This window comes from Scylla paramamosain, chromosome 9 (genome assembly GCF_035594125.1).
Source record: "Scylla paramamosain isolate STU-SP2022 chromosome 9, ASM3559412v1, whole genome shotgun sequence".
In the NCBI taxonomy this organism is placed as follows: Eukaryota; Metazoa; Arthropoda; class Malacostraca; order Decapoda; family Portunidae; genus Scylla; species Scylla paramamosain.
In genome coordinates, this window is record NC_087159.1 from 10,635,001 (window position 1) to 10,657,500 (window position 22,500).

Sequence of the window (22,500 nt, forward strand, 5' to 3'; positions counted from 1 at the left end):
GAAGCAAGGAACAGATGAAGCTTTGAGGCAAGTGGTGAGTTTAGACTTTGAGTGTTTCAGTTTGTTTACTTTCGTTCAGCTCTTGCGCGAAACTTTCTGTAACGTTTAAGTAGAAAGCAAGCAGAGAGAGAGAGAGGAAGCAAGACACGATCCATTCATTTCCTACTTTCCCTTCTCCTCGAACCCTTGTTAGTTTACAGCGACGCGTGATTTCGGGAAGTTTGGCGCGAGAGATAACAGATAAACAAACACTGTGGTTAGTTGTGGTTAGGCGACCGTGAAAATTTTAAAACATTCGGCTGCCAAGAGACTAACAAATGAAAGGCATGTGCTCTTGTGTGTGTGTGTGTGTGTGTGTAGATTTAATTTCGGGCGTGGACAAAGTGATGTTTACCTCCCTAAGTGGTGATATCCAGGTAAAAAGATAAGGGAAAGGGAGGATGGGAAGGGAGAAGAGGAGGGAGGGAAGGGGTTTGGTTTTTAAAGGTGCACTGCCAATGTAATGTTACTACGTCACCTTCACGCCCCACGGAGAATAGTGCATTGTAATGTGTGGGTTGTAGTTTGCTGACCTTCCTCTGCCCTTAAGATCCTGCACTCCTTTCCTCAGATCGCAAGCAACCTCGTAAGGGCCAAAATGTTTGCCGTTTTTTTTTTCTTCTTCTTCCTTTGTATTCTTTTGCGTTTCTTTGATTATGGTGATAACGATGATGTTACCAAATTATTGTAGTTTTTTTTTTTTCATTTCTCAAGTATTTTTCTTAATCTTTTTCTTTCTTTTTCTTTTTTTCTTCTACTCTAAAGTCGACCAGAAAAGTAAGATCGTTTAAACACACACACACACACACACACACACACACACACACACACACACACACACACACACCAGATGGCACGGAAGTAAATACATGACGTGGAGTTTCCCAGGCATTATGTAAAGAAGAGTTACCGCACTCCTCTAGTTACGCAACCTAATTTCACTCACGGCAGAAATATTCCACTAACTGTATTCGTCATTATTATCAATCAGTGTCAATGTCAGCGTACCCTTGACTCGAGTATCAGATTATCACAATGTATTACTCGGCGAGGGAGTGTTACGCAAAGTACTCACGGCTTATGCTGAAGAAATGAACGAGTGTAGGCCGTTTTTTATTCTTTCTTTCTTTATCTCGTTCTTTCTTTCGTTCCTTCGTTCGTTCGTTCATTCGTTCTTTCTTCCTTCCTTATCGTGTGTGCAAAAAGATATAATATTTGGGTTTGAAAAATGTGTATAGATTTTCTTTTCTTCATAGCTCATGGCCCCTTGGCCAAAGAAATTAAGTGCAAGTTCTTTTTTTATTCCTTCTTGCTCCATTTAAAGAAAAAAGTTAGGCGTATGCTTTTCGAAAATATACATTCATTTTCTCTCTCTCGCCGCTCTACAAATTAAAACGACATAATATATATATATATATATATATATATATATATATATATATATATATATATATATATATATATATATATATATATATAAAACACTTCTCTCCCTACATCTCCCCTCCCGTTCCCCATCCCCACCCAAAAAAAAAAAAAAAAATCAAGGGAGTCAGTCAGATAAGGGACATTGTTCTGTTAAAAACTAAAAGCCTTTTGATAAGAACTTCGCTGACCGGCTGGCAGTCCTCGCTTCCTGCCTGTCTGGGTGTGCGAGGCTTTCCCAGGACCAAGTTTTAGTGTGCTCAGGGTGCTCAGGGGCGCGTGTGAACCTCCCGGCAGATCACTTAACAATTTGTGCAGTTAAGGAGCGAATGTAAACAGCGACGAGTGTGTTATGGCCTTAATTCACTTGTCTGAGAAGTTTTTGTCCAGGGCGTTGGATCTTGCAAGTGCATCGCCCCCTTTCTTGCCTCGCCTCTTCTCTCCCTTCTTATATTCTCCCACACGCTGCCTCTCGCAACTCCCAGTGTTAGGTGTCAAGGCTTTTGTATCGCACCCACTTTGTTGACTCCTCCCCGTCCTTTGGCTCGCCGCTACTCTATATTCTGACGAGCCAGAACGGAGTGTGGACAAGTAGCGAGTCCTCCCCGTTGATCCCTGCGGTGGTGTACAGAGGACGCGTACACGACTCGCTGCCACTGACCGCTGGTGAATGCAGTCAACTTGTCAGGGAATCACCTTCTTTATACCCAGGCCAAGAAAGGAATGAGAGAAAACGATAAAAGTGAAAGGAGCAGAAGAGAACGGAAGGCTGAGAACTTGTCCGCTTCTACGTACTGTACCCATGAAAGAAAATGAAAGAAAAGTATGAAAGCGAAAGAAACAGATGAGAAGGGAAGAGAGAAATAAAGGACAGTTGGATGTAGTAAAATTCTTTAGCTTCTTAATGCACTCTCCAGTAAAGGAATGAAGGAAAACTAGAAAAAAAAAAAAAAAAAAACGAAAGGAGCAGAGAACAGAAGGGAAGTAAAGAAAACGCTGAAGCCCAGAGGGGAAAAAAAACGGGACTAAACGCTGTAAGCTCGCAAACTTCAGACCCACTCCATGAAGGAAAACAATAAAAAGCGAAAGCAGCAGAAGAGAACACGACGCAAAAAAAAATATATACCAAGAAAAAAAAAAGAAAACGAAGCCCAAAACGAGTCGGAGAGGTTGGCTGTTTATGGTTTAATGAAGTATCGTGGATGAATAATGGTTACCACTATCGGACTGTCGCCGCCTGGAGTGTCCAACGGGTTGCATCATTTGTTTTCCTTAACCTTCCTGGGTGCCTGGGAGGGGCGGCGTGTGGTTGGGGGCGGCTCGGGTTATCACAGGCGGCGCGGCTGGTAGTAGGCGTCCCCCGCAGTGCCCGCCGATGCCTCGAGGCGATAAAAGGGACGAGTTTGGTGCGCGGAAGAGTCATCTTGAACAGGTTGCTGCGTGGTGCGGCCTTGGCAACCCGTCCTCACTCCTTCCTACTACTCTTCCTTCACTCCTTTCGCCCTCTTCTCCGTCACTCCCTACTGCTCTTCCTTCATTCCTCTCGCCATCTATTAGTCACTCCTTAATACTCTCCCTTCATTCCCTCAGCCCTCTGTTCCATCACTCCCTACTGCTCTTCCTTCATTCCTTTCGCCCTCTGCTCCGTCACTCCTTGTTATTCTTCCTTCACTTCGTCCTGCACTCCGTCGCCACTGCCTTCCACTCCCTCATTCTTTTTTTCATCGCCTTGGCAGTCCGTCATCACTCCTTCCTACATAAAAAAAATGCTTCCTTCACTCCTTCGTCCTCTACTTCGTCTCCACTGCCTTCCACTCTCTTATTCTTTTCCTCTCTCCCAATACTTCCTCGTTCTCTTCTGACTTAACTCCCCACTGCCCTCCCAACGCTTCCTAAATTCCATCCAACTACTCCTTCATTCCCTGCTGCCTTCCCAACTCTCCTTTCGTCTTTTAATCCTTCACTCCAACAATCCTCCCTCTTCATCTTCCCTCCCCTCTACTGGATATTCCTCCACTTCCTACTTTCTACTCCGCCTTCACTCCCATCTACTCCTACATACTCCTTCACTATCTACTTCCCTCTCTCGTCCTGTACTGCATTGCCACTCCCTCCAAGTCTCCAGCGCCACCTTACACCACCAGCACCACCTTCACAACCCCTGGGAGCGTACATACCGTCATTAACACCGCCAATTATTACCCCCCGCCACAATCATCAGTATCACCACCACCATTGGTATTATTACCTGCACCACCACTAGTATTAGCAGCACCGGCATTGCTATTACTCCTATCACCACCATCACCGTCACTGCACCACCACGACGCTTGATGAGTTGACTACACCGACGCTAATGTTACTGCTACACTCGCTAATGTTAGCTAGTAATGTTGCCCCTTCAATTATTCTTATTACCTCTGCTACAGCTGTTAAAAGTCCAAATATCATGTTAAGTGTCTTCATAATCATTTCTTTTAATTCTCTTCATATCCATCACGATATTTACCTTCACTATCTGTTTCCTTCACTTCCTTCTCATCATCATCACTATTATCACTATCATCATCACAGGCTCTCCTCATTCACCACTAACGTAATCACTACATTTTTCACTACCACCACCTCTGTCCCCCCAACTACTCTCTCTCTCTCTCTCTCTCTCTCTCTCTCTCTCTCTCTCTCTCTCTCTCTCTCTCTCTCTCTCTCTCTCTCTCGTCTCTCTCTCTCTCTCTCTCTCTCCAAACCCGCACGACGAGGTCTAGTACTACTACCTTTTAAGTTCTTTCGTACTAGACTTTTTTTTTTTACCAGTACTTGTTCATCAATGCACTCAACAGTTATTTTTTCTTCTTTTATTTCCTCCTCTTTCCTTTTAACTCATCAGCTTCGCACTATCATTCTTACCACATTGTTCGGTTCTTAGTTTAATTGTCTAGTCTTCAGTTTATCGCTCGATCGACACAACCGCAGCATTTTTTTCCCGGTTCGTTTTTCTCTCTCTCTCTCTCTCTCTCTCTCTCTCTCTCTCCTCCTCTCTCTCTCTCCTCTCTCTCTCTCTCTCTCTCTCTCTCTCTCTCTCTCCTCTCTCTCTCTCTCTCTCTCTCTCTTTTTTTTTTTTTTCCTGCGAGCGTTCCCAACCACCTAACGCAAGGTCACCTGATTCTGGTTTCAGCGTTACCAACCACCCATAGCCTTTCTTATATCCGCGTTCCGTTGCATCGTCGGATATGAATTCTCCCTAATCCTCCCTTTTTTATATATTTTTTTCTCCGGTATTTAAATGATCCGTAATCTTATCTTGTCTTATCTTCATGGCTAAAAAAAAAAAGAAAAAAATGTTGATATTCCTTTGTTCAGTTATTTCTTCAAGTCTTTCCTCCTCCCTAGTACTGTAAGTCAACAGCGGTACAGCAGCTTTCTGAATGAACTAGCTATAAACTCACAACTCCCCCTTTTAATTAAACTCGTGACCCAACCATCCTGAGCAGTGAATAATAAGATACTAGAAAATAAGTGTGGCACGTGAGTAATCGATTCTCCTATTAAGTAAGCAAGGCATAAAGTATTGACGCCCTCACAATGTGGATATTCGAGGAGAAGAGCGTGACGGTGCGTCCCTCAGGTAAGGGTTTGCGTCAAGGTAAACCTGTTCTCGGCTAATGACTATTGATCGGTCACTTCTTTATGGTTCCCTGCGACTAGAGTGGATGACGACGAATTCATAAAGTCAGTGTATTTTTGTTTATATGCGCAACGGTACTTAATTATGGACTCGTATGCTAGTACTTCTTGTTTTTTCTAATAATAATCGACTAGTGAATGCTGCGAATGGAAATCGTTTACATTTTTTTTTTTTTTTTTTTTACCTACATGGCTAGTGTCAGTTCTAAAGGAAAGCAGTTTTGTGCTGTTTTTTTGCTTCGCGCATTGTTTTTTCCCTTTAGAACATGTTTTTTTTATAGGGTTATGAAATTTATACCCCGTAGCCAGCCACCTTTTTTTTGTACGTTGCTGTACGTTTCAATGTTTGCTGCACAATAGCTCGTGTTTTTAATGTTTGTTGATTTGTCTTATGCAATAGGTACACAATGTTAACATTGATCATTAGTTTATTAACATCACTGAATTATACAAAACATTAAAATAGCATAAGTTCAAATACGAAGCATATTACTTAATCAAACATCAAATTTCTGAATAGACTTAGTAATTAGAACTAAATGAATCAAAACACTCACCCTGTAATCAAACATCAAATTTCTGAATAGACTTAGTAATTAGAACTAAATGAATCAAAACACTCACCCTGACTATATCAAAACCAAAGAACCATGGCAATAGCAACAAGCACTAAACACAGGAAGAAAGAGAGAAAGAAAAAAAAAAACAAGATTGAGACATACAATCTAAATCCTCTTTGACAAATCCGGGAGAGGGATGCGCGGCTGGCTAGGCTGCGCTGGGCGTGAGTGACAGGGTCCGCTTTGCCGCCCCTTGCTAATCCCAGGGTGTGTCCTCTCCGCAGGGAAAACGCTGTGTGAGTACTGTGCCAAGAAGTGCTCGGGAGAGGTACTTCGCGTGCAGGAGAAGTACTTCCACATCAACTGCTTCAAGTGTCACAGTGAGTATAAATGGGAGGAAGAGGGAAGGAGAGGGAGGGCATAAGGGACAGGAGGAGAGGGGATGGTGTAAGGGTATAAAAGGAAGGCATGGGTGATATGAATGGGATTGGGTAATGTGGGGCGTTTTTGTGTGTGTGGTACTGCTGGAGTAGAGAGAGAGAGAGAGAGAGAGAGAGAGAGAGAGTAACATCCAAATAAACAAGTAGATACAGGTTTATCTTTGATCTTAATAGGGTTCATCGCTCGTTTCTCTCTCTCTCTCTCTCTCTCTCTCTCTCTCTCTCTCTCTCTCTCTCTCTCTCTCTCTCTCTCTACAATACTAACGAACCGTATCATCTTATCAGCTCAATAGAGAGAGAGAGAGAGAGAGAGAGAGAGAGAGAGAGAGAGAGAGAGAGAGAGAGAGAGAGAGAGAGAGTCTACCTTAAGCACCACCATTGCAATAACTCTTCTCATTCCTCCTCCTCCTCCTCCTTCTCCTCCTCCTCCTCATTATTATCCTTTTTATCCCCATAAGCTCAAGGATTCCCACAAACTTGTAAATGTTTTTGGGACATTTATGTGCATTACTTTAAATTCCTCCTCCTCCTACTCTCACTACACCACCACCTTCTCATCCTTCCCTCCCTCCCTCCCTCCCTCCCTCCCTCCCTCCCTCCCTCCCTCCCTCCCTCCATCCATCCTTCCCTCACCCCTCATTCCTTCAGGCAGTTGCTCTCGCTCATTTTTCAAGTAGGGCGGGACGCAAAGCTATTCAACCCTCCGTCTGTGGGATCATGATTCACGACGGCCTAATTGCACCGCCTCAGATCCTCCATTCCTGACCCTTTTTTCTCATTACCTTACCGAGAGGCCAATTTGCAGACATGTGTTGCCTTTCATGTGCTGTTAGCCTGAGAGAGAGAGAGAGAGAGAGAGAGAGAGAGAGAGAGAGAGAGAGATCACTCATCTTAGTCATATGCACAAAGGCTAAAGATGAATGGCTCGTAGAATTGGACATATTGTTAAGGGAAAGATATTGAATAGTTTTCATGATGACTTAACAACTGTTTTTTTTTTTTTTTTTTTTTACGTTGAGAGAGAGAGAGAGAGAGAGAGAGAGAGAGAGAGAGAGAGAGAGAGAGAGAGAGAGAGAGAGACGTAGCTTAGTTTTCTCTCTAAAATGTATGGTATTTGTAGGTTTTTTTTTTTAGATGTATGATAACAGTAGCGCCTTTAATAAATTTTAAGATACATTATTACATGGAATTCAATGCATATTAAGTTAAGTCCTACGTTTTCAGATGACGCAAAAAATACGATACAAGAACCAGAATGAATCACAATGAAAACTAATCGAATTGCACTTGTATATAGTTGGCAGTATCGACTAGGGATAGCAGCCATAAAGTCAGACGGTTTATTGCATTATTCCTCCTCGTTAGGGTGTGCAAAGAAGATAGAGAAAGATTGAGAGACTATAATAATAAACAATATAATAAAAAGGGATCAGTAAGCGTTACACACACACTCACAGACACACACACACACACACACACACACACACACACACACACACACACACACACACACACACACACACACACACACACACACACACACACACACACACACACACACACATTGAATATAATAACATGTATATTTTTTTCCTCCTCAAAATAACTTTCATAATTGGACAAGAGTGTATAAATGTCGGTGATAATAATAAAAAAAGAAAGTTTTATACAGGAAAGACAAGTAAATACTGGCCTGAAATTTTCCTTGTAGGTCAAATGCACAACACTAATAATGCTAGTAGTGTTAATAATATGATAATAGAGAAACAACATACACAAAAGCGGGTCAAAAAAAGTCACCAACACACACACACACACACACACACACACACACACACACACACACACACACACACACACACACACACACACACACACACACACACACACACACACACACACACACACACCGTTGAGAAGACACCGCAATAAACAGAAGAGAAGAGCAAAGAGAACAATAAATCAGCGTCATGGATTAACAAAGAGAGGGACATGTGCAGAATATATGTAAAATTATGACAATTTACGAATATCTAAAGACAGCATTATGAAGTTACAGTCATACAGAAGCACAAATAGTTAAATAGACCAAAAGATCAGTGTCATGCATCACCACAAGAAAGGAAGTATACAAAAAAAAAAAAGTGCTAAATTACGAGTAGACAGAACCTAACGAATTGAACTCAGTCTAACAGAAACACAAATAGACAAGTACAGCAGTAGATCAGTGTTATGCAGTACTAAAGGAAAGGATAAATGTAATATTACGAGTCGTATATAAAGACAAAACATTATTAACTAAGCTCAGTCTTACAGGAACACAAACAGTTCAATACACACTCACGTAACCTCCCAGCCTTCCTTGCACCTCTTCCACCTGACCTGCCACTTCCCTGAACTCTTCCAGGCTGCAAGAAGTCCCTAGCTCAGGGCGGGTTCTTCACACGGGAGAAGGATTATTACTGCACCGAGTGTTACCAAAAGAACTTCGGCCAGCGGTGCGCCACTTGCGGCCTGTACGTGGAGGGCGAGGTGGTGTCTGCCCTCGGGAACTCCTATCATCAAAAGTGCTTCACCTGTGCCCGTTGCAGGTGAGTGTGTGCGTGTGTGTGAGTGGGAGTGTGTTCAGTTTTTTTTTTTTTTCCTTGTCTTTCTTCTTCCTCTTCTTTTTTCTTTTTTTCTTGTCTTTCTTCTTCCTCTTCTTTTTTCTTTTTCTTTTTCTTTCTCTTCCCTTCCCTTCCCTTCCCTTCCCTTCCCTTCCCTTCCCTTTCCTTCCTTCCTTCCTTCCTTTCCTTCCTTCCTTCCTTCCTTCCTTCCTTCCTTCCTTCCTTCCTTCCTTCCTTCCTTCCTTTTTTTTTTCTTCTTTTCTCTTCTTTTCAGGTGCCTGAATTACAAGGAATCATCATCATCATCATCATCATCATCATCATCATCACCAGTTTAACACCCTTATTTTTCCCTTATACAGGAATCATCATTGCTGCTTCATTTCTCAGTTTTGTGTTTTCATCTTGAACATAATAGTGGTTGTATTTGAGTGGTATCTCTCTCTCTCTCTCTCTCTCTCTCTCTCTCTCTCTCTCTCTCTCTCTCTCTCTCTCTCTCTCTCTCTCTCTCTCTCTCTCTCTCTCTCTCTCTCTCTCTCTCTCTCTCTCTCTCTCTCTCTCTCTCTCTCAGATGGAGAATCCAAAAGTGAAAGTTCCAGCAATCCCATTTCACACACACACACACACACACACACACACACACACACACACACACACACACACACACACACACACACACACACACACACACACACACATTCCTTTCTCTCCACACTTTAAATTTTCATCTTACCTCACACTTGATATTCCATGTACATCCATCTCACACACCATACTACATTCACTGTTTACTTTACACTAAATCATCTTTACTTACATAGAAATTACACTTGTTGAAAGCATTAGGGAATAGTATTATATTTTTCCCCACTCATAGTTTTACCCCTGTTGTTTCGTTTTGATGTATCACTTCTCTTATGGCTATTCTTGTTCCGTTCCATGCTACTCTGTTCATGTCATTCCTTTCTTCAGTGCATTCTCTGTTTTCTCTACCAAGACATTTTATAATCTAATCTCATTTCTTCACATCAGCATCACCAATTTCTTATCTTATGATTGCTCTTCTAATTTTTGTTCTGCTGTATCTTACTTCTATCTTACCCTATTATGTGCTGTTGCCTGATGGCCTTTCAGTACTCCACAGTAAGTTATTTCCTAATATTACTGCTATTTTTCTCTCTTCTTGACATATCACTTCTCTTATGAATATTTTTGTTCTCAATATGTTCTATCTCATCTTCCCCTATGCTGTTATCTGATGCCTTCTTATTGTTTTCCAGTAAATCATTTCATAATATTACTCTCATGTCTTTCTTTTGACATTTTTGTTGTTATTCTATTCTGTCTCACCCTCCCACATGCTATTCTCAGATGCCTCTTATACTTTCACTAGTAATTCATTTCATAATTTTATTTCCACTGCTTCCTCCAAACTTATCACTCCTTTTATGAATCCTCATGTAATTCCTGTTCCATCATATCTCACCTTACAACATACTGCTCTCCAATGTCTTGGTGTCTTATTTCCCATGATCAAGCCCTCCTCCATTGTGCTTCATTCCGCAGACATGTACCCAAAACACCATTCATATGTGGGGGGTAATTTTTCTTGCATACTTAACACTGCACAACTTTAAAGGAGATTTACTCAAAGTTGCCTTCAGGGAGGAGATGGAGTAGCAGATTCCGGAGAATTTGTCATGAAGGTAAAGGGTATGAAATTTGACTTTAAAGTAGCCCATACTTTTCTTGTATTAAACAAAAACCAGAAATATGAAGTTTTGTTAAAAGGAGAAAAGAGTTATGGGTTTTAGGGGAGATGCGAGGTAAATTATACTTAAGAAATTTGACTTGAAACTTGTCTGTGCTCTTCCCTGATAAATACAGAGTGGGTGAGGTTTGCATGTGCTGCTTCTGAACAGAAATATAATAGTGACACAAGTACATTGTGTTGATGTAATGTTATTATTTCTTGACTTCAATATAATTCATTAAAATTTTCTTAAAAGAAATACCACACCACTAAAATTCTAAAGTCAGACTTTTTTTTAATCAGTCCACTGTTTATATTCATCAAGCATATACTAAAACCAGTCTTCTCTTTGTGTTATGTAAATAAGTATGCGTGTGCACTCTCACACTCACGTTGTCATCAGTAGTGTTCTGTCTTTGTAACATGTTCATGTGCATACCTGTGAAAATTTTCTCAAAGATTAGATTAGGAGGGCAGAGTCACTGAGGTGCAATGAACAGCATGTACAAATCTGTGAACAGAGATACAGAACTTGAAGTTGATTTGTATATTCTATATTTTTAGTCCAGATGATATATATATATATATATATATATATATATATATATATATATATATATATATATATATATATATATATATATATATATATATATATATATATATATATATATATATATATATATATATATATATATATTCTGTAGATACATACATATTTTGAAAACTTTTTTTTTTTTTTATCTTTATAAAATGTACTGAAAAGTTACAAATTTACTTATCATGTGTCCCAACAAAGTGATTTAAAAGTTTGTTTATGAGGATACATACACTTGATCATTAGAAAACTAATGGAGAAAACCATTCCTATGTAATTTTCCATCTGCAGTGGGACAAGGTGTGCCCTTTTCCTGTGTATTCTGTCATTAATAGATGTTTTAACCTGATTCATATAGATTTGTTAATTTGAGTAATGGTGATATAATAAAAGGACAATTACATGGAGGAAATGATGTTATGTGTCTCCCATTTTTGGACAAGTTCATGGCAGTAGGTGGTGCACTTCTTAATAACATCTTTGCCACTTAACAAAGATCTACTGCCAACATTTTCATGGAGGGCTATTTTAGTTAAATGGCAAATGAGCTTCACATGAGAAATTGGCATACTGTGTTTAGAGTAAGTATGTTTACTCAGAGAGTGATGAAAGTAGCTGAGAGGAAAGTGAACAAGTAGGAAATGATGGTAGAGGAGTGAGAGATAATGGATAATATGTTTAGAATGATAATACAACTTACAGGTCAAATCATCCTAAGCCTTATATGGGGACCTAATAAATAATAAGTGAAAGGTTTGACAAGATAAGTTTCTGCCTTAGCTGACTCTCGCATTCAATCATATAAAAGATAAAGTACCATATTTGGAGGCACTCACTCCTGACTACCATGAAGAAGTAGCTAGAAAATTTGTGAGCCATAAATGTACTTATTGTCTTTGTCCACTAAGGGGACTGTGAAGGGGTTTTGTTGAGTGGACAGATTTTCTTATCATCTACATCAGATAAATTTTAAGCCTGTCACATTATATAAGCATTTGTGCTGTATAATTCTCATAATCAGGAGAAGTGAATGAAATGTACTCCCTCATCCCAGGGTGATTATGAAAGGCCTCTGCAGGTTCACAGTGAGATATTTCACTCTTCAGTAAAAAGTTTAATATGATATCAGTGTTATATTCATACTTTCATATGTGTATGTAGAACAGTTTCAACATGCTTTTTGTATTCTTGTGTATGGTTTCTATAATGTATGTGGAGTACAGTCCAAGGAACTTTTCTTTTGCAGATAAATTATGTTAATATATTTTGACTATTAGTTCAGATAAAATGTTCAACACACATGAAGCTAGTAATGAGGAAATAAATCATTATGTGGCATGGAAATAAAAAATAAATTTTTAATGCGTCTCCATTGAACAAAACCAATGAGTAAGTTAATTGAATATTGGTACAAGTACATTTATATAACAAACAAGACACTGGAGGACATTCTTGATTGATATTTTTCTTATTTTCATGAAGCAACAGCAAAAGACATTTATATTTACTTTGCTCTGTCTTAGTCTTCCTCTGTATGCATCAAATATCCATCTGTTAAGTATGATATCAATTTAAGCCTTTTCTGTTCATTCAGATTTCAATGTGACAAACTAGCTCCAGCACACATTTACATACAAAAAAGTAAAAAAAAAGTAATTTTACCTGTTAAGTCTACAGGCTTATATATATGACCTTGCCTCTGCACATTCATTCACCCAATGTACTCTTTACAGTTCTGATCTCCATATTATATAAAGAATGTGTCAGTACAAGAAAGAATGACTAAAGATACAAGGGATGTGAGATATTCTTTATAAGAGGAGATTAAAGTTTTTAAAATTACTCTTGTTTGAGAGGCTTAGATTAAGAGTGAATTTGATTGAGGTATGTAAAGGCATAAGAATGTAATAAGATGATATAAAGAAAATCCTTAGGATTAGTAATCAGGATGAAACTAGAAGTAATGGATTTAAACTTAATAAAGTTAGATTTGAAAAGGGGTAGGAAGAATTTGGTTCTCAGATAGAGCGGTAGATGAGTGCAATAAACTTAGTAATCAGGTTTTGAGTGCTGAGTTACAAAGGAGCTTTAAAAGAAGATTAATTTATGGATGGGGATGATATGCACATACAGATAAGTGTGTTTTAAAGAGGGACTGCCACATGTAAGCCTTTTGGTTTCTTGCAGCTTCCTTTATTTTCTTATGTTGATATGTACTCTTATGCAGTGCTACAGAAAATAATTTACTCAAATGCTTTCTTTGTTCCAAGTCAAGAAGCACATAAATTACTTACTCTGAGATCATTTTTTTTTTTATGAAGACATCCAGGGTTGATAAAAGATTATATGAAAGGCCTTATGTGACATCTGTCTACCTATCTTTCTATATTTCCTGCTTGTTCCTACTCATTCAAGGAAACAGCTATGACAGAAGAATCTCCATCTATTCCTGACCTTGCAACCTTCCTTGCATGCTCTAATCTTGTTATTCTCCTCCCTTCACTTTCTTGTCTGATGTACTCTGGTGCTCTGTCATTTCACTGGATTTGTCCTCTTGCTTCTGCTGTTCCTTCCCTCATCATCCAACATTCTTTCAGTAATTTCAGTTTTCATAAATTATTTAAGAAAATTCCATTGTCATTCAACATACATACTTCATGTGAGGCATATAGTGTAAAAGGGGCAACCTAACCAAACTATAGATATGGTAGGTCGCCCCCTTGTACACTATATGCCTCATATCATAACCATACTTTTTGGATGTTCATTTTGAATGGTCACCTATAACTATATTTTGTCAAGTACAGTATGCAAACCCAGTATGAGAACACCTAAATTATGATGATGATATGCAGAGTGCTAAGGTTTCTCATGTTCTTGATTTCATGTGGGTTCTCTTTCTTCACAACAGACAACCCTTCCCAACTGGAGAGCGTGTCACCTACACAGGGAAGGAGTGCCTCTGCCAGCGATGCCTCCACATTCCTGTTGTGGACTCCCAGTCACCCAGCCGCTCCCCCACTGCAGCCGGCCCGAGTAAGTACACATTTAGTGCCTTGACTCTTCCCTTCTTGCCCTGTCTTTCTGTTCTTGCCCCTTCTGCTTACAGGTGAAAGAGAGGCTGTTGAAATTATTATTTTTAACCTCCATCTCCACAAGAGCACCACGGAAAAAAGCAAGCAACTAAACAAGCCAACCAAAAAAGTAAAAGTTGATGGTGAAGTTGACTGATAGATGAGCCATACTTCTACTACTACTTCTACTGCTACTACTACTACTTTCTGCTGTCAGTGTTTGTTTGAACTGACACGATGGTTTTCCTGCCCACATGCCGGTCCAGATCACCACCACCACCACCACCAACCGCCAGACACTTCCCCGACACACCACCAAAAGGCCCCTTCCCCCCAGCAGTCCCGTCAGGCCTCCTCGTTCCCTCAGCAGGAGCCAGCCTCTCATCAAGTGTCCTCCCCACGCGTTGCTCCCTCCCAAAGTCAGGCCTCCTCCTCCTGCTCATCCTCTACTTCCTCTGCGTCCCTCTTGAAACCTCACCCCTACCCAGCATGCTCCCCACGTCTTGCTTCCCCAAGAAAACCCTCAACAGCCTTACGGAAGACTCATCTGTCCCCAAAAGATTCTGCAACTACCTCTCCTCAGGTGTCCTCTCCCAAAAGAGTCCATTACTCCCCAGATGTAACCTCCTCTACAAGTCATGTGTCTTCACCGGGCCTTCATTCTTCCCCTCGTTTACTTGTACATCCTTCCCCTCGCCTGCATCCCTCCCGTCGCCTGCCAGCCTCGCCCCGTCATGCACCTGCCCATCCTCAAACATACTTACTCCACCCACCTCCCAATCGCCAAGTGTGCTTCCCTCGGCATCCGGCCAGGGTGAGACAACCACTCACCACAACATCTACCACCAGTACCACAACCACATTAAAAACATCAGTAGCTAGAATGAGTCCTGTCCCATGCCCGAGAACCTCTAAGTGTGCCCCGCAATCCTCCACCAGCACCACCACCACCACCACCACCACCACCACCACCACCACCCCCATTACCTTGCCCTCACAACCCTCAACAGGTCAGAGTCTCTCCAAAGGCCGAGTTGTCGTCCCAAAACAAGTCCCTTTCAAATTCAAAGGTTAGGCCTCCCACTGTTGGCCCTACCTTATTTTTCCCGTTATTTTTGTTTAGTTCTAGCACAGCCCTGTTTTCTGTGGTGCTTGTGTCAGTGATTTATCTGGAAGCTGTATTTTTCCCTTTTGTTTCCCCACACTCTCTTTTTCCTAGTGTCGTGGTGCTGTGATCTGTCGTACTGTACAACCTGCACAAGCCTGGCATCGTGTGGTGCACCTGACGTGGCTCACAAACTCCCTTCAAATTGCATTCCCTAAAGTTGGACATGACATTGTGTTCCCTTCTGATCTATTTTGTAGCCCCCAGTGTATAAGGTCCCTACCTTTCACTCTCTACACATTTGTCGCTTAGTGCAGCTGTGATGTTTGTGTTGATTAATTGTATGTATAAAAAATACATGTATACTCATTACATATCTCATCCATGTGAGGGACTGTTATGATTAGTGGACTGTCATTCTGTGATTCTATAACAGAAACTGACAAACCATTTACGTACATCTGGTGGTGCCCAATACAAATCTTTTTCAATGTATGTGACTGGTGAGCATTTAGTGGAAGAATGAACAATTGTAATATTAGCTGTCACTGTCCAAATCTTTGTCATTTCATACTTATGTACAGTATTTTGTCTTGTGTGTTTATTTGGTCAATTTTTAATGCAAATTTGTACATGCTTCAGATATAAATCTACGTCATGAAGACAAATTAAAAGAAAAATGGTGATGGGATGGAGTGGTTGAGGAAGTAAAGAACTTACAAAAAATAATCTCCCATTACCCCCCCCAAAAAAAAAAGTTTTATAATTTGTGCATTCTTCCAGGTCTGAATCACATGAGTTACAAAATTAAAACAACAGTGCCTAAAGGTGAAGAAGGGAGAGAACAATGTTTAACATAACATAAAGAAATGTGAAGGGAGCATCATGCATTAGACCAAAGTTAAAGAAATTTTGACCAACTAAGGAGAAAAAAAAAAAAAGGAAAGGATAGATCATGTTTTGAATGGATAATAAGTGAATAATTAGGATAACAAAGTGGCTACGTGGAAGTGGTGAGAGAAGGCAAGGCAGATGGAGAAAAAGGTGGATTGATGGGAGAAGTTTAGCTGGGATGGCCTGGAACAGACAGGAAGCCAACAGAAGAAGAGTGGAAAGTATCACATTAAGGGACCACTTGTCCTGTGGGGAATCAAGTGCGATGATAATAATAATGATGACAATGATGATTTAACATACCGCTAATTATTTATAATGTTCATTAATTGGTATATGAATGATGCCAAAAAAAATCAATCAAAATGGATAAATAAAAATAAATACATCATACCCTTACAAGTTGCCTGTATTGGGAATAAGGGAGAAGGGTTGATGAATTAATTTGAATATGCAAAGGGAAACATTCAGGCATTTAAGAACATTAATGTATTAATTTGTAACAGACTCGACACGCCGGGGACCAAGTCTTGGCCGAGAATCTTCTAAATTTTATTGCACATCTTACTAATAATTAAAATACTCTTGTACTCTTGGGCAAATCTGACTTTGTTTTATAAATCTATTATTTATTTATTTATAGTGGTGACGTACTAAACAGTTTTAACCAATAGTAGGGAAGAATGTGTAGTGTGTAGGTGAATACTGATGCAGCGACGAGTGAAGAGGCTTTACATACGCTCAGTACACGACGTTCTTCCATAATACGTGTTCCTTGTCTCGCAGTACGGACTGTATCACGTAGCTACTCCATTTTCTTCCACTTCTTTTGACCATTATTATGTTATTCATTGACTGGTTCAGTAATTCATATTCATATCTTATTTTTGCTTATCCTATTATTTATTACGAAGAAAGTGAAATATTCTTCGGTATTATGCCATGCCATATAATTTATTACCCGTATTATCAACTTATGTCAGTTATATTAGGATTTCCTTGTGTGTGCGTGTGTTTCGTTGTGGATGAAGGAACTGCATTACCAAACCTTTCAACACATTTTCTTCGACTATGTTTAACAGCCTTTAGTGGAAATTATTGTGGTTTTCACGATCATCCTAGCGAGAGTCCCACAAAGATTCTGCATCATTACTGGGAAAAACACCCACGAGAACCCGACTAAACATCTGAGTGGCCTTTGAAAACAGTCTTTATGAGACCCCTAAGCGTTTCAAAATACGGGTTAAGAAAGTTCTCAGTGGTATAATTGTAGCGGTGAACTGAGCGGCCTGCGCGTGAACTGTGGCTGCGGGTCGCTTGGCGTTGCTTACTCGCTCACCACGAAATTACAGGGCGCGGAGCCAAGACATAGTGCCAGATTGCCTCCGCACCATCACTTTACTTATCACGAATTTTCCTCCATCTCCCACCACAACAACCACGGCGAGGCGGAGGTGTGGCGATGTGGCTGTGGTTCCCTGCCCTCAGTACCCGGACCGCTAATGTTATCACCGCCATTAGCAGAGGGAGGAGCCCGAGACTGAGCTTGACGGGGTTCATTTATTTTATTCATTTGTGCTCGTTAACTGCGGTTCAACGACTCTCTCTCTCTCTCTCTCTCTCTCTCTCTCTCTCTCTCTCTCTCTCTCTCTCTCTCTCTCTCTCTCTCTCTCTCTAACAGTACAGTTGCGTTTATGGAAGCTAGAAAAAAATATGCATAATTCCGTGCTTTACATGCTTTCCGTGACCGTGTTCTTCCGTGCGGTAACAAGCGCACCTCCACACAGAATAGCATGTGGACAGAAGCAGCGAACAAAATAAATTCATGGTCATTTAAAAATTTTGTAACTCCATGGACATCATTGCATTCCTGCTTTCCTTACTCGGTTTTATAGTCATTAAGGTATTTATTTATCTCCGTTTTTTTTTTTTTTTTTTTTTTTTTTTTTGTGACCTGAGCGCAGTGACCTTCACTAAGTCAGTCACATTTGTTTGCAAAGGCAGTTGAATGCACCTAGACTGTTTGTATACTTCTGACACACCTGGCCGCCTCGTGACGCTCGCCTCCTTCACCCACACTCCTGCAGTCACGGTCAGAAGCAAGTTACCACCACACAATCACTGGGGTTAAGCCTCTTCCTTCAATCTCAAGCCCTTGGATCTGCTGCTAATCTCCTCATGTGGCATGATAAATGAGATGCAAGGGAGATCGGAAAACTTAAGACTGAGAGAAGATGTAAAACACAATAAAGGTGAAAATAAGATTACCCGTTTCTTCATCAAGGACTGGATAAATGAGATACAAAGGAACTTAAAACTGAGAGACGACGCAAGTATAGCAGAGGTGAATACAGAACGTTAGTTGATTGAGAGAAGACAAAGAATACAGTATAGGCGAGTACAGAAGGTCACCCGGTTATTTAACAAGAAAGAAACCAACAACGAACAGCACCTAACCACCCAAGCAGCTCGGGTATACAAACACCATTGAAAGGAACCCCCCCATCCCCTCCATCATCGTCCCCATTCCCACCTCCATCCCCGTCCCCGGCCCCCTATCCCTCAGCACAAAGCCTGGCACAGCGGCGCGATAACCCACCTGCCTCCAGCGGACACGTTTGCATAACAGACGCCTCGTTACCTGCCCGCCTCGCCCACCTGTGCCGGCCAAACCCGTACAGGTGTTAGTCTTATTTAATTAACAGTTACCTGCGCCTTCACTGGTTAGGGTAAAGGGAGGTGAAGTGGATTATACGATGGTGTAGTATAATGATTTTTTTTTTTTTTTTTTTATCGATTTATTTATGTTCTGGTGTGTTTGTGAGTGTGTTCTTTCTCCCCATCCTGCCCCAAAAATATATAAAGTTGATTTACTAAGTGTGATTGTCACCACCTTAAAAAGTGAAATAAAAGTAATTAGAATTCAATCAAATATATATCTAGACAACAACAACAACAACAACAACAACAATAATAGTAATAGTAATAATAATAATAATAATAATAATAATAATAATAATAATAATAAAAATAATAATAATAAAGTAAAAACTTTTACTAATTTATTTTAGTCATCAGACGAGCTGGACAAAAAAGTGAGAATAGCATATGTTAATTAATTCAATATTTATTCATTATTTGCATCATGGAAATTGAAAATGATCAGAGGCGAGCAGGATACGTGCAGTCTCTCTCTCTCTCTCTCTCTCTCTCTCTCTCTCTCTCTCTCTCTCTCTCTCTCTCTCTCTCTCTCTCTCTCTCTCTCTCTCTCTCTCTCTCTCTCTCTCTCTCTCTCTCTCTCTCTCAACAACTGTGCTTCCTGCCCTCCAATCCACTTTGTGTTTGCTCCACTTCCTCCACTTTCCCACACACGACCTCCATCTTCCTGTTGTCTTCCTCCATTGCTTCACAACACGAGACACACAACCACGCGAACACTTGAGTCACCCGCTGCAAAGATTCTGGTTTTCTTTAATACTGGTGATCTGGATTACCACCCTCGTTCTCTCCCCCATTTTTTGTTACCCTTATCGATTTGTCTATCTGTACTTGTCCGTTTTCTGTTTATCTTCCGAGTTACCTGTCCATCATTGTGCCTATCAGTGTATGTTTTTGCTTTGTTAAGAACGGATTACTTTGCATTTTCTTTTTTTTTCTTTTCGTTTTGTTTTCAGAATTTTAGGGCTTACTTTTTTGGGGAGAGAGAGAGAGAGAGAGAGAGAGAGAGAGAGAGAGAGAGAGAGAGAGAGAGAGAGAGAGAGAGAGAGAGAGAGAGAGATTTACCTCCACCTGTTCCTTCTCCGTCCAATTGCAGGCGGGGCAAGTAACGGCTTCCACTGCTACCTGCCATTTCTTAATTTAATCGCTGGCCCGCTCACCTGCCGGAAGAGAGATGTAGGAGAGAGAGACACGGAGTGTCTTTCGGGGTAACTTTCCATCTCATATTAATCGTCTCTCTTAGTTGTAAAAAACAAAAAGCAAGTGCTATTTTTGTAACTCTGAATAAGAGAGATGGTGGAAAGAGAGAGAGTGTGTGTGTCTTTGGAGTAACTTTTCATCTTATCTCAATCTTTTCTCATCGTTGTAGGGAACAAAAAAAATGTATATATGACTATGATACTTTTACTAATCATAGAAGGATAACCTAAAGTGATTTTTTTGCTGTGAGTTTTCTTCTCTCTCGTATAATATTTAATCTTCCCTTATCGTTGTTAGAAGAATTCAAAGAAAGGGAGAAAAAAGAGACTATTGTATGACTTGATGACACTTTTCATGTCAGAAATAAAGCAGAAAATATAGGAATTATATAGTTATTCATCTTTTTTTCTTCTCTGTAACAATCGTTGTGTGGGTCAGTATTATCCACAAGAGAGAGTATTTTCTTTTCGTTTAAGCTTTCTTTCCTTATCATTGTGAAAAATGAATATATAGCTCAATATTGCTATTTGTCACTTTTTTTTTTTTTTTAATGGGTAGTTTGTAGGACTAATATTGTTTTTCTTTTCCTTTTTCTGCTACGAATTTTTGTTTTTTTCTTTCGCGTGCTTAGTCTTGATCTCTCCCTCGAATGGCTGGTGGGTCTTGATCTCTCCCTCGAATGGCTGGTGGGCGTGTGATTGACAAAGGCTGTGATTATCTTGATCCATCATTGCAGGGAAGGCTGAGTTTGGTATAATCGGGTCTTATTGCTTTAAAAGGTTTGCATCAAGAATGCTCAGCGGAGTGATGGAGTAGCTCGCTCTCTCTTATTCGTTTTTTTCTTGGTCTTCACTGGCGTTGAGATGATCTTTCATCATATCTTTTATTGCTTTGTTTTTATATTTAGAGTCTGTGGTCTCTCTCTCTCTCTCTCTCTCTCTCTCTCTCTCTCTCTCTCTCTCTCTCTCTCTCTCTCTCTCTCTCTCTCTCTCTCTCTTTCATATCCTGCTTTTATTGTCTCTATTTATCTCTTTAGACCTGAGAAAATTTCCTTTCATATCTTGTGGCAATTTGTTTTTTACGTCCACTGTACGTACAATAAATTATTTCTCTTTACGTCTTGTATCGTCTTTTTTTTTCTTTCTTTCTTTCTTATTGTTTTTTTTTTTTTAATGTTTGTTCGAGTTGTCATTCCTTTCCGGATCCTTTATTTTCATTGCACGGAGGAATGTTAGTAAAATTTGTTGTTTATTTCATATCAGTGAAATTTGTTCTATGTTTAGTTCATATCAGTAAAAAAAATTTCTAAGTTTATTTCATACGCACGTTTTATTCTTATGGCCGTAGTCGCGTGTAGAGAGGCGAGGCGAGGCGCGGAGGCTTTATTAAAGGGGCAAAAACATTTCATTTGGTTGGCGTGGAAATTGAAGCTTTTATATCGCGACCTTTCTGTTTTATTTTGGTGGCAGAGTTGTGTCTAGTTTAAAATATTTCTCCATAACAACGGTGTTTGGTAAAGCGGGAGGAGGGTGGAAAGGGCTCTCTCTCTCTCTCTCTCTCTCTCTCTCTCTCTCTCTCTCTCTCTCTCTCTCTCTCTCTCTCTCTCTCTCTCTCTCTCGCATGTGACAAAAATATTCAGTCTTGAAGAAAAAACATTTTAAAAGAATTTTGAAGAACGAAACACGACGACCTTGACTCAGTTCTGTGAAAATACAATTAGGCAAGGACACACACACACACACACACACACACACACACACACACACACACACACACACACACACACACACACACACTAGCAGTACAACAGTTGAAGCGAAACAGAAGCTAAATACATAAAGCAGCTCGTCTTACCCCGTGTGTGTGTGTGTGTGTGTGAGCTTGTTAGTGAGGCAGAAATGAATGCAGGGAAGATGAACACGGAAACGGCACACACACACACACACACACACACACACACACACACACACACACACACACACACACACACAGGGGGAGAGAGAGAGAGAGAGAGAGAGAGAGAGAGAGAGAGAGAGAGAGAGAGAGAGAGAGAGAGAGAGAGAGAGAGAGAGGACTGACAGGCGACGGGATATTGATAAGGCCAGGCATGGAGGCTGTAAGGATGATTAAGGACGCCCTGTAAGGAAGGTTTATAATATATTGATAGCGCAGAGAGTATGGAGGCGTTAATAAGAATAGAGGAAGGTAAGTGGGTAAGTTAAGTTAGGTTAGGTTAGGAGACTGGTCCAATGGTGTGTGTGTGTGTGTATGTATGTGTGTGATCAATGTGACACTCGATACTCTCACTCCCTCCCCTTCTACATGAGACTATCACAGACTGCTAGTAGACCGCACTACCACCACCACCATCACCATCACCACCACCACCACCACCACTACTACA

General features: G+C 40.4%; 1 protein-coding gene across 1 annotated transcript in view; it reads left to right on the forward strand.

The window, feature by feature from the left end:
- LOC135103244 (uncharacterized) overlaps window positions 1–22,500 on the forward strand; it is a 108,314-nt gene that overhangs the window by 45,370 nt on the left and 40,444 nt on the right. The window contains exons 6-8 of the mRNA XM_064009289.1: window positions 5,993–6,088; window positions 8,556–8,739; window positions 14,017–14,141. Coding sequence (XP_063865359.1) covers window positions 5,993–6,088; window positions 8,556–8,739; window positions 14,017–14,141 — 405 coding nt within the window. The remainder of the gene's footprint in view (window positions 1–5,992; window positions 6,089–8,555; window positions 8,740–14,016; window positions 14,142–22,500) is intronic.